A 13,479-nucleotide genomic window follows, 5' to 3' on the forward strand; every position below is an offset into this window, starting at 1 on the left:
CACTCTCTCTCTAGGTGCGCAGACACCTGTGTACAAAGAGCATTTTCCTTGCCTTCCTTTGCGGCTGCAGCCTGTTTAATTGACGATGAGATAGTCATGCGATGTTCATAGCACAGCAAGGCATAGTCGTCAGTTTCCTCATCGGGGTAATTAAAAAAGAACCGTTTCTCTCGCATGTGGAAATTGAACCAGCTTGATTGAGGACCATCAAGTGCAATTCAAATTTCAATCAAACACAATGCATTTAAAGTAATATCTGTGACGAAAGAATTCTTTTACGACACTCGATATGTGAAATACATATAGGTATATATAGTAATATAGAACCGTTCAATATACCTAGTAATATATTCTCAGTCTTTTTTTAAGTACGAATAAAAATTTAAGTTGGGATTATATGATTAAAAGTCGCTCGAAAAAGTTTCATCTATATAACTTTGCAGACGATCGATAAATATAATTTTCGTCGTATATAGAGTGTAAAGATTTGTGTGTAAAAATCTGAGTACAGGATTTTTAGTATACGAAATCGACAATCAGCTGGTTACTTTCAATGATCTCTGTAAATTTCATCATTCGCATAAATTTTTGTTTAATATTCCGCGTATTATACATATATTATCTATAGCTGCTACGTGCGAAGACTGTCATAAGTTTTAAAATCGCCGTCGAGCTTCGATAGCGTTATCTCTCTTTCGGATCGGGTAAATGTACGCAAATGAGATACTTTTATAGCCGCGGTCGTTAAGCAAATCGCTCCTCGCGATATTTGATAATGCTTTTTTTACTTGACTTATATGTTTCAGTCCTTCTTTTAAACTAGTCGCTAATAATCATATAGGCGGAAATGACGAAAAATTTGCCCATCGCGCATAATCGCGCGTTCCACCATAAAATGCGATAATTATATCAGTTGTAAAGGCATACATATATATAAACGTCCCGTCGTGTCGCTCGCACGGAAATTGCAGTTATACGACTGCAAGTAACGTTTCACGCTGCGGTTGCAAATCATCGCGACCATGATTTTCGTCCACCGTGATGGTCGGTCGCGTCGCGAAAAGTCCCCGGCAAGGATCGCACCTCCTCCTTCCCCCTTGCAGGAAACAAGATTCAGCAATAAACTGACTTGGAGCTGGACCAACTATGTTTATTACGGTAATCTCGCTCGCTGTGCGTTGCTCTCGCGTGCGCGCTTTCTTAGATCAATTGTGTGTGTATGCGTGCGTGTGTGTTGCAGAGCGCGCAATAATAAACCCGCGCCCGGACGTTATACCACGCTGAATAGTGGGCCAAGATCCAGATATGTTTGTGTCGCGAGGAGATTAGTAGTTTCCACGAATGCGCGCGATTTTTTTTGTCCTCCCTCTGAGCGACACCCGACTGAAAGATATCCGCGTAATTTATATAACTCGCCCGTTGATTTAGGCCACTGGGAAACACTCTCTGGCGATGTTAAGTGCATCCAAATCATCTCTCATCCCGAACTATGTGCGAACAAATTCATTGTCAGTCGTATACGCGCGTAAATTTCCGCGAAAAATATTGCGCTCGTAAATGGATACAAATATAAGAGCGGTAAGAAAAAAAATGAAGACATATACTATATTGACGCGTGAAATAATTATATCGAAGAAGTAAGATTCTACCCTTTCTCATGACGAAATAATTAAAATGAAATCATTATGTCCGGAGATTAATAGTCCATTATAATGGTAACCGTTTTTAGCCGTACAAATGAGATACATATAAGATGACCGTAAAGTCGATTCACAGATCACAATGACGCTTTCAGTAACAGGTTGGTATTGCCTGCGCCTGTCTATATAGCGCGATGAGTCGTTAGATCAGGTATTTAGCCCCGACGCGCGCAAACTTATCTCAACCGACGCCTCCACCTCCGAAGCTAGGCGGCGGCTTTCAGGCTTTATAAAGCCACCGATTTTTGCCCATAAATCACGCCTGATTATAGAAGTTTCGGACATTACTCCAAGTATATTTATGCTATTGAACCACGGCGGACTCTCGTTACGATCACAAAGAACCCAACGGCCATGACTCATACGAACAAACGGCCGCGGTGATTAATCCGACGACTAAAGAGAACCCTCCGTATTGATGATGCTGCTATATTTTTTAATGCAGATAATAAATATCCAACCGATCGTAACTGTTTTCGAATATGAAAGAGCTTGATTCATATCGCTAGCGCAACTGTTGAATTATTTTATGCAATGGAGCATATGATATGTTCCACACTTGGCTCTAATAATATGCATAAATGCAGCCTCAATTTAGAAATGAAATAAAATTACAAAGTAGAGTCTATGTGTAGCGCGAAAGAAGGGGAGATGAAACGGATGATTGAAAGAAAAACCGAGCGATATTTTTCTCGTTACGCGATCTCTTCCCTCTCTCGGATCGTTTACTTGACCAAATATTTCTCTGTGCATTAGCATTTCTGCAATTCTGATTTACTGCCGCGCGGGATGATACGCGTCCCTGTAATTTTACGGCTGACGCATCGTCGAGAAATGTTACGACCCCAAAGTTTTTGTCACCGTGTCCTTCTCGCCATCCCACGACACCGGAGCCGCCCCTAACCCTTCGTTCTTGTTGCTGTTCAGAGAGAGAGAGTGAGAGAGAAAGAAAGAGAGAGAGAGAAAATCGTTTCCTCCCTCTCTCGCGTGCACTCTCTGTCCTATCCGTCCTGTAATGCCCCCGTGATTGTTGTTAGCAGAGAGATCCGACGGAAACCGACAATCCATTGATGCGGGACGCGTGTCGTGCTCCGGCACGAATTTTATATACATGTTTTATTTCGTCACCGGACGTGAAGGGAAAATGATGGCATTGAGTCGACACATCCTGCGCGATTGATATTAATATTTACAAAAAAGCGGAAGGGACCGCGGTCGCGTATCGCGAGTATTTGTAATTTACGTCGTGTAAAATCGCGTGGTGACTGAAATGCGCGAAGAAGAATTTTATCATGATATTATGTATATATCCTGTGGTTTTTTATATAACTTTATTATTACGAAAGAAGAGAATAGAACATTTTTCTAATCCTGAATCCGATGCCTGAAATAAAACGTCGCTCGCTCGGTATAATTCAGCGAGCCTATGGCAATCAGAAAAGTGTAAATTGCCTTTTGCGATAAGTATAGACCGGCGCGTTTAGGATTTCTACGTTCTCCGTGGAATCTTATCTTCCTTTCTTCTATCCCGTCCCTTTCCTCTCTATACACCATAGAGCCCTTTATACATCTCACCCCTACTCAGTACTCATCCAGGGCTTCCTATTCCCAGAAGCTATTAGTCTAAACAATATGGCTGCCAAACGCAGCATACAATCGATAGCGGGCAAGGTATGCCAACGAGCTGCGTAATTTAATTAAGACTATAGCTATTCGAGTCTAGATACAACGCGTATGCGTTTTTATCACAGATATGTAATATAATATAGATGTTTGGTAACAGCATGATATAAACGAGATATTTTTCTAGCTCACAATTATATGTAAATAAACCTATTTATATATAGTCAATAATATTTGTATATATATCCTATTTGTATAAATAATTAAATTTTAATTTTCTACAATTATATAAATTGTCTCGCTGCAATTGACTTTTATCGATGACTCGCAGGATTTATCGATCCGATCTTTTTCTTTTTCATTTGATTGTAAGCGAAAGCTCACGATGTCACCAACGCATAATTAGCTCCCTAATCACACTTAGCGTGTGCGGTGCAGAGGGATGCGATTCTCTTGAGCGATTCCTTTCCCGCGGTGCAGTTAGAGGGAACGGAAGTACCATCGGGCCCCGCGTTAGGCAGTCGAGAAATTAGCTGACAGCTCGTGGTTAGTGATTCGGCGAGATGGATTATTAGCAGTGCGAGGCGGAAGATTTTCGAGAGTCAGATCTCAATCGATAGGTCGTCGACGGCGAAGGCAGGAATTATCAAAGCGTTCTCGTGACGGACGATTCCGTTGTGGAAATCGTTGCCTGTTGTACGTATCTCGGAAATCGAACACGAAGAGTGATCCAACGTAATTACACACTTAAGATAGCAAACATTCGATCGGGCATCCTTGAACCATTGAACTTTACCGTAAACGCACGGTTTATTACGTTTTACGGAGGCGTGGAAGGAAACGAAATTAATCACGATTGCCACAGCTATCCCATCACATTGTGTGTAATTACGATGTCTCGTCCGTCTTCATGGACACCGAGATGTCAGGCGAGCCAGCCTTCGTCGTGTCGGACGTTACGCAGAGGCGCGTCGAGAAATTGTACAAAACGATTGAGATGAAAAAAATTATAATAACAATAATAATGATAATATTAGTGAGAGAAACGGAGAGCGAGAGAAAGAGAAAGCTGGAACATTGATGATCGGTACTTACCCTTCTTTGGGATCAAGGACTTGAGCAGCAGTACGGCGTTCTCGTCGCAAGCCCAGCCATGCATCTTCCGATAGCTGTCGCGGCCCTTCTCGGTCAGCTTGTCCCAAGGCTTGGGCTTGCTAAGTAACTCGCTGACCGTGCCTTGGCTTAATCCGAGGACATACTTGGCGAACAGCCTCTGACCGATATTATGTATCGACAATAGCTCGCGCACCCGCCTCGCTATGTGAAGAGTATCGAGATTTTGCGAGGCGTACTTGTCCATATTGTGGCGCAACATCTCCTGGAGCCTCGCCTCCATGGGATCGCCCTTTGGAATGAGAGATTCGCCCAGCCGACCGGCCATACCGGCGGCCCCAAACTCGTCGCCGAATCGGAACGGATACGTTCGATCGTCGAAGCGAAACGGACTCTTCAGCGTGTCGAGGACGCTCAGGCCGCCGATGTTGTTGTTCGCCAGATGATGGCTGTTATTGTTGTTATTGTGACATGATTCTTGATCGGCCGGGCTCTTCGGAGGCGGTGCGCTCGGCACGCCGGGGGTGAGGCCGCCGCCGTTGATGGATGCCGAAGGGGTGCTGGTCTCCACCAGCGACGTCGGCGGCTGGAAGCTCGGCGGTGATGTTAAGGCGGTTGTGGAGGATGGCGTCGGTGGTGCCGGCGTCTCGTGTCCCGATACCGGTGTTGGCGCTTTTTCGATGACGTCTAAATTGCCCAGGGACACCGTACCGATCGGCGTATTCGATTTTGCCGGGGTATTCGAGGTGGACGACGGATCCGCGCCCGGTGATGGAAGATGATTTAAACTACTTGGCGTTGTTGGCGGATGCAAACCCATGTGTGGCTGAGCTTGTTGCAACTGTTGTTGCTGTTGAGCTAACTGACTTAATTGAGATGGCTGTGATTGCTGCTGCTGTTGCTGCTGTTGTTGTTGCTGCTGCTGCTGTTGTTGCTGCTGCTGCTGTTGCTGCTGACTCATGATAGATCTTTCCAACGTCCGCCTCCAATTGGCAACGATTTCTTCACCGAGGAACGAGCCAAAGGTCTCGACGTTCTGGAGGGGTGGCGGGAAAAGGAGGCTCGAAGTCGTCGAAGTGGCCGAAGAGGGCGTCGGGGTGGAACGTGGAGGGAGAGAGACTGCAGTCGGAGGTGGTGGCGGTGGTTGTTGGGAGGACACATGGGATGTAGGTGGTACACCTCCGACCCCGTGGGGCGAGGCGGTCGAGGCGCGCTGCAGGGGTGACGATAATCCACCTGCAACCACCAAAAACACAAGGGAGCCCGTCAGCACGATCTCACGCGTAAATGACACTCAACCTAATTTCGAGTCGCGATGGGGGGGATTGTCGTTCCCGTTCTGATCGCCAGTCCGTTCGCGCTGTCTCTTTCCAAAGTGCGAGAAATCGAGCGGTGACTGCAACTCTCTTCATCATCTTCCAGGACGACGTACGAATGACCGAGACTCTCTTTTTCGACGCTTCATCGAATCATAATCCACGCTTGAATGTGCAAACGAGGAACGACGTGGACGCCAACGAGAGGAGGACTGTGGAGACGTTGTCAATTGTCCGAAAAGAAATCGCGAATGTAAGCATATATATACGTCTCGCGTTAAAGACAAAAAGTTGATCGCGATGACACGTGCGGATTCGAGAAATCGCGCTACTGTCGCGTCGGATAAAGTATCTGTCGTTTTGCAAAGCAGTTGTCAGAAGTATCGCGAAGAAAATGCAATCTTTACATGATTTCATGGAAAGATATTGTCTTCTTTTCAAATTCAGTCGAAATTCTCGAGAAATTTTTGCTGTGTTATGTAATCACGATATACGGGATGTTGAAACGTCCGCGTAGAAACGATACTTACTCTGTTATATATTTTACTCGGTTGAAGGAAGTAGCGGAGGGATCGGAAAGATAGGACCCGCGAGCGACGACGACGTAGAAGGGTGGCTCGGTCGGTTCGATTCAGAAAGGGTGACACGTTGCAGTATCTCTCTGGCTCTCTGCGTGTATGGAGTGTCTCTTTCTCATTCTCTCTCATCGCGCGCTCTCTCTGTCAGCTTGGATCGATTCATAATAAACTCTGTCCCAGAAACAATGGCTCGGCCCGGGCAAATATTGCGAATATCGTCCACAAATTTGCGTGCACGAAGTTTGCGTTTCGCAGTGTACATGGAGGAACGGTGGTACGAAGGAAGGGGCGGTTTAGAGGACTCTTTACGCGGGCGGGAGAAATGGATGTTTGGAACATTCGGTAAGAGATAGAATGGACCTACAGGGGTAGCGAAATGGAGGGTTAACGTGTGTGTTCGGTTGCGTTAGTACCTTCTACGAATGTACGTTAATATACGTATTAGCGAGAGAGTGGCTCGAAAAAGTGCAGCCTAAGCAGCCAAGATTCGGAGAGATGAAGTATGTATATATGAGAGAGAAGTAGATACACAGAGAGACAGAGAGATAGGGGGAGCGAAAGAGAGAAAATGAGAGAAAGAGATAGGAATGATAGAGTAGAGATAAACGGAAAGAAGAATAGAGAGAAAGAGATAGGAATGATAGAGCAGAGATAAACGGAAAGAAGAATAGAGAGAAAGAGAAGGAGAGAGAGAGAGAAAAGCACAGAGAAAGAAAGAGAGAGGGAAGAGAGAAAGAAAGAGGAAAGAGAGAGCGAGAGATGAAGAAAGACAAAGAGAGAGAGAGAGAGAGAGAGAGAGTCAGAGAAAAGTGCGAACACAATGGCAAGCAGGGTTATTTTTTGTTGTTTTCTCTTTCAATAAGCTCCTTCAGTCATCCCTCGTTTATTCTATAGAAGCGTTCTTGCGTCCGCGTTGCGTGACTCGTGTCCTTTTCATTGTTACTCGATGATAAAGCCCGTCGACGGAGCCTCGAAGAGAGAGAGTCGGGGACCGAAGATCAGAGCGGTAGCGCAAGAATCAGAAACGAGATCGCCGAGGTGTGACCGGCCTACCAGCATCTCGTTCTTTTTCTTTTTTCTCTTTCTTTTTTACCAAACTTATATTTTTTTTCAATTCGAAACCCTAGCACGAAAATACGTTTCTTTCCACGTAAATATATATACTACGAATTTTTTTTCATTTATTCTATGTATTTTTGATTAATTATATAATCTATGTACATTTCAAGATATTTTTGAATATTCATTGTTTTCAAAATGCAATTATATTATTATATTTGAGATCCAAATAATGAAATTTTGCAAAACTTTGCATCTTACGCATATCTTTGAATTTGATGAGTAATGAAATTCTCTCCTATAAGATCAAATGCCTCGCGTATTTTCGCTATGTAATGATCCTGATTGAGATATATCGTTGGTCCACTTACCGAGTGCGTCGGGTGTGTTGGAGGGCTTCAGGTTCTCCGCTTGCTGAAGCGCCTTGAAGCGCTCCATAAGAAGATGCTCCAGGCTCTTTCCAGGTTCGCCGGTTGGTATCTGCGAGAGGTCGACTGACCTCAGCACGCTTATTTCGCGCTTCAGGTCATCATAATCCCTCTGCCGTTCCAATTTGCTCTCCAGTCTGCTGATGTGCTGCCTGCGCACTTCGAGTTCCTCTTCGAGCCGCGCCGTTGCTTGCGCACTTGTCTCCTGAAGGCGTTGCAAACTCTGCTGTAGCCTGGACACCTCCTCGACCAACTGGTTAATCTGGAAAAAGCAAATTTACGTCGTCTTCGTAAAAAGGGTCTGATAAAATCGCATATTCGAGCAAATTGCGAATCAATAAAGCGCGTATAAATCGATTACGAAACCTTAATATTCCTTAACGCGACGTCTCGCGCCAGTTATGTTTATTGAACGATATCGGCGATAAAATTTCCCGCATTAAGGAAGACATCGCGCGATATAAATCACGGGAATTGCTACTTCCTGAAATACTCGCCGAGTACTTTCGCATCGTTCATCAGGAAATCGACTCGAAACGATTAAATGGAGATGGAACGTAACTACATTATCATCGACGCAAATATAGAATCACATTTACGAGCTTCTCCTTCCTTCGCGATTCACTTCGAGCATCGTTTATCTGAAACCGAACCTAGTAAGGAGCTTACCAGAAGCTCTTTATTAATTTTATCGGGAATATATACGCGGAAATCAATAGCGAGCGCTTAAGAGAGGATAACTTTAAATCTTGGCGAGTCTCTGAATGTAATTACCGTGGATTAAATTACGTATAAAGTTTCAATCGGATCGATCGAATCGTTGAATTGTCATCCAATTATCGGTAATAATTTATGACATGTGTCATCGACCATCTCATCGTTTCGACACTCGATTCTCAAAGTTTAATACGATAATGAATATGATTGCGTGATTGTCTTGTTCCTAATAGAATATATATAATTGTGCGAAAAAATTGCTTCAGAAAGATCCGAAGATTATTTGACGATTAAAATTATCCAGCAGTGGCTTCGTGGAAGATATAATAATTTACGGAGATAAAATAAGATAATTTCTAGTCCTGTAAGAATTAAAAATACCACAAAAACGTCAATTATACTGGAAAAAATTAAGTATAATTCACGAGATAAAAAAATTGATGACATTTATACTCGCGGTATCGCTCGCAGCGACGTGTACGCGAGGTACATTTGTCCCTCATTAATGCATCATCGATCCGCGCGCGTAATAATTACAGTGCCGCGACCGCAACGTCTTGTTTTTCCATCTCTATAACGAGGACGAATCTGGGATATGTTGAAAGAATCGAGAGTAGCGGAACCGCGGCGGCAAAAAAAAAAAAAAAAATTATCGCGGCGAATAGAGCGGCACGGCAATCGTGTCGCATTGCCACTGTGCCGCAATCAATCGCAATGAATCGTGGGCACTCGAAACCTATCCACGTGTTCCGCGAGGGTTCACGTGGATGCGTGCGCGCGGGAATATACGGTGTACAGAGGGAAGGGCTGACGGTAGAGAGGAAGAGAGAGAGAGAGAGAGAACCGATCAAAGGAGAGGTTGGGGAGAAACGGGACGATTTTAAAGCCGAATGCATTCACACCGTGGCAGCGCGTGCAACGAGCTACGTGATACGAGATCGTATCAATTGTTTTTTCTCGCCGAGGCGCATCGCCTCGTCTCTCTTCCCGTGCTCCGGGAGTTAATCGAGAAGCAACGACTTCAATTTTGCAAAATTTGCACCTCCGACGATTTGCATCGCGCACGCATACACACACGTAGCTTGTGCTTTTCTTCTGGATGCATTTAATTTCCGCGAAGAAAAATTATTTTTTTTTTTTTTTCGATGTCATTGTTCGATTCGTTGTCTGCATTCAACGACAATGCCGGATATAACCGTATACGTATCGATTGAGTCTTTACAATTTAATGAAATTAACTACATTCTTCTGGCGCCTTGTAACCCCATGACTCATCGTGGTAGTGTAAAATCGAAGAGCCTTGACGCACGCGGTAAACTTGCACGTTTTTACTCGTTAGTTTATTTATCAGGGGCGGCTACCTGTCGATTGTCCTCCGTTTCACCCATAATCGATACGCGCTTACGTCCAGATGCTTCATTTCCACTTGTATAGGTATGAACATGTGTGTGTGTGTATGGGTGTATATATAGCGAGCGAACATGAGTGCGTATTGCGACGATGTGACATATACACAGCAGATACACAGGTAAAAATCGACTCGCGGGTGTAGATAAGTACGCATTGACGTTCGATATACTGTCAGGTGGAGAAGGGGTGGTTGCTACCGGTGAGGGTGGCTTATGTAGGGATAAGTTTCCGAAGTTGCCGCGATCGCTCGCAATAATGTCCGCCATTAGCGGCGATGGGGTAGGTTATCGCCATGAGGGAAACCTGAAACGAAGGACAGGTGGAATTAACACCACGTCGATCGACGAACTTACGATAAATACGGCGGCAACCTGACGTTGTGTGTTTTCTTTTTTTTTTTTTTTCACGTAACGGACACTCACCCCTCGATGGCATTCGGTGTTGTGGGAGGGCGTTTTATCGACTCTTCTTTTTTTTTTCTGTTTCTTTCGTGACTACTGTTTAACGACGCGAATAAAGCGGTGAATCAACGTTCGCGATGCAAAATGTGATGTTGTATGTTTCTTCAATTAGCGAGTGACGTTTCGAAGAATGCGGAATCTACTTTAAACTTTCTTCCGACTGTTTCGTATGTATGAGGGAAACTTGTGTGACATAATACGCGACGCAAATATGTTCAATCACACACGATGTCAATGTATTCTATATATATTGTAATTATATATGTATTTTTAACAATATTTAAAATTGTATTTTTTATGCATATCAATTAATTTTATACATATATAAATCACATTCTTGTTCCATAGTTTATAAAATAAGTAAAGTGATTGCTCAAAATTGTTTAATTTGCCTAATGAATATATAAATGATCTTTAGAAATTCAAATTAATTTTTCATTAATGACAGAAATTAATTGTTTAATTAATTATAAAAACAATAAACATTTTCATACTTATGTTATATATATGTATAATTAATTATACATTCATGTAAATAGAGATTCGAAGTTGATAAAAATATTAATAAATGCGTATACATATAAAGAAACAATTCAACAGTATTAATTTTTTATTTCCGGTATCGCGAGAAAAGCGAAGGAAATAAAGAAGACGATAAAAAAAAACGAAGAATTATCACCAGGGACGACGGGAGGATATTGCACGTGAGTGGTAGATTTTCTACTTTGGAACAAAATGTCATCGCGGGTAGAAGGAGAGAACCGCTCGTTAGTGAGATTCTCGGCTGCTGAGGGGCCGCACAAAGTCGGTGTGCGCGCATAGGAGATGTACGTGTGGGGTAGTGACCAACGAGCAATCCTCAGCATGAAGGCGTCCAATCCGGGGTGGGGGATGAAGTTGAAGCAAAAACAATCGGGGCTTGATCGATGGTCGCGAGGTACGACGACGAGGATGTGAAGGCGAGTCGGAAGACATGATCGGTCGTATGCAAATTAAAGCGGCGAGCCGACTCGGGTGGGAAGAAACGTAGGGTGCGAAGTCGAAGGGTACGGAGGGTGCGCGCAAGGGTTGCCTGCGCGCGGTGGTGTCAAGCAAACTTGAAGTAGCCGCACGCGCGTCCGCATTGTTTCTTGACCGTCGCCATCACCCTCCGTTGCCTCCTCCCGCCACCCCCTTTTCACGATCCCGTCTCTTCCCTTCGCAACCCCCTTAATCCTCCGCGATTTTTGCTATTTGCATTATATAGGCGTCGGCAGGCCTTTGTTTGTTGAGCTATTGATCACATTTTCTCCCGCGGTATAATCAATCTTCACGCACACACGTCTCCCGCCGGCCTTTCTCATCCTTAAGCGTGTACACGCACGCGTGTTATACGCGTGTGAATGTATGCACGGACCCGGTGACTCGAGTAACGCGCGGCTCTCCGATATCCATACACCGTGGCACATTAGAACCCCTTTTCGTTATACGTTATACGTACGTAGATTCGGTACAGGGACAAGATGGCCGTTTGCTTCGTATTAATTTCGTAGCCTGTCCACCAATGATGCGTCGGTACGAGATCGTCATGGCCGTCGAAACTCACGTTCTCGCTTTTCGTGGTTTCACGGCTCTCCCTTTCACCCCCGTCGTATTATCGTTTCCACGTGGACAACGAGAACGCAAATATAAATTGTCGTTTACGTTTTGGAATACCTCTGATATCCCTTTGATCTATATCCATTACCCGGATGTATCATTGACGGGGACGAACTTTCGTCAAAATTAGATTTTAACGATATTCATTTATCTATTCGATTTAATCGAGGTACTAAATTACGATGGATTTGTCGGGGATCATTTTCAAGATTAAACAAGACAGGTATATCGACTTCAAAATAATAATCGGAAAAGAAATGATCATTTAAAATTAATAGTCGAAATTCCAACATGCAACACGGATCTTATTGATATCTTTAATGTATAATTCTTGATTATAAATTTTTGTCATAATAAGAGGCATGAAATATATTTAAGTTTACTAAAGAGTATTAAAAAACTAATCTCTTTATAAATACGACAAAATGAAATAAATATTTACCAATACGATCTATCGCGTCGCGAGATCGCGGCGGATTTTTGCGAGATCTCATCGCGAGAGCCGATGGGATATCGCGATAGGAAGATTCCATTTTTACATCTCGGGAGGAAAGATCGGCGATATGAACCCCTTTAGCGGCAAAGCACCCCTTTGGGCCGTAGAGGAGCTCTCTCCCATGGAGGTTCGCTCCTCTTCTCGCCACAGGAGAATGCCAATTAAAAGCCGAGGTCGGAAAGAAAGCCCAATCGATAGGAGGCGGCTTGCCTTCTTCTTTCTCGCTCTCGCCCGGCGATTTTCATTCTCCTGCTCATTCTCCTTCCCTTTCACTCTGCCGACGCGGGTAGCTGAAGCAACCGAAGCGAAGGGTTGCCCAAACTGGGAAGTGGGAATTATGGGCAGGATTAATATGCAAGGACTGGATACGTGCGGTGGCAGGAGGTGGAGGAGACGGAGGAGTAGGAAAAGGATGGGTTAGGGGCTGCAGGAGGGTGGCGAAGCAACAAAAGGGGTCGAAGGGGAAGTATGGATGGAGAGAAAGGGGTTTTCCGTTTTCTGTCTCCGTTAGCCCGACGTCGAGATAGCTTGCTCGGTCATTCGTCCTCTCTCCGTCTTCGCCCGCGTTTCTCTCGTTCTATCAGCTCGCATCTCATCCCCACCACACTCTCCTTACAGGATACACGGCTAACGGACACCCCTATCGATTTTACAACTCGATATATGTGAATACCCACTTGTCTAATGACTGATCGGGCTTCGAGCTCAACCCTTTCCCTCCCTCGAACCCCTTCGCGTTTCTGGCCGAGCTTCTCCGCCAGCCATCCTCCGTTGGTACGATACCACCCCACGGGAGATGGAGAATGAGAAAGGGGAAGAAGAGAAGAGAGAGAGAGAGAGAGAGAGAGAAAGGCAGAAACGGTAGAAGGAAGAGGGCGCAGGAGAGAGAACCGAATGTATCTCGCCTCATTACACCGACTACGTGCCTTTGGCCAACATC

At 44.5% G+C, this 13,479-nt stretch overlaps 1 protein-coding gene across 6 annotated transcripts in view; it reads right to left on the reverse strand.

The window, feature by feature from the left end:
• cut (homeobox protein, cut) overlaps positions 1-13,479 on the reverse strand; it is a 137,491-nt gene that overhangs the window by 12,815 nt on the left and 111,197 nt on the right. For all 6 annotated transcript variants that reach the window (XM_029315810.2, XM_029315813.2, XM_029315809.2 and 3 more), the window contains exons 4-5: positions 7,761-8,079; positions 4,419-5,672 (exon numbers count right to left, since the gene is read on the reverse strand). In XM_029315810.2, coding sequence (XP_029171643.1) covers positions 4,419-5,672; positions 7,761-8,079 — 1,573 coding nt within the window. The remainder of the gene's footprint in view (positions 1-4,418; positions 5,673-7,760; positions 8,080-13,479) is intronic.

Source organism: Nylanderia fulva, unplaced genomic scaffold (assembly GCF_048542155.1).
Source record: "Nylanderia fulva isolate GAGA-0341 unplaced genomic scaffold, ASM4854215v1 Scaffold10, whole genome shotgun sequence".
Classification (NCBI taxonomy): Eukaryota; Metazoa; Arthropoda; class Insecta; order Hymenoptera; family Formicidae; genus Nylanderia; species Nylanderia fulva.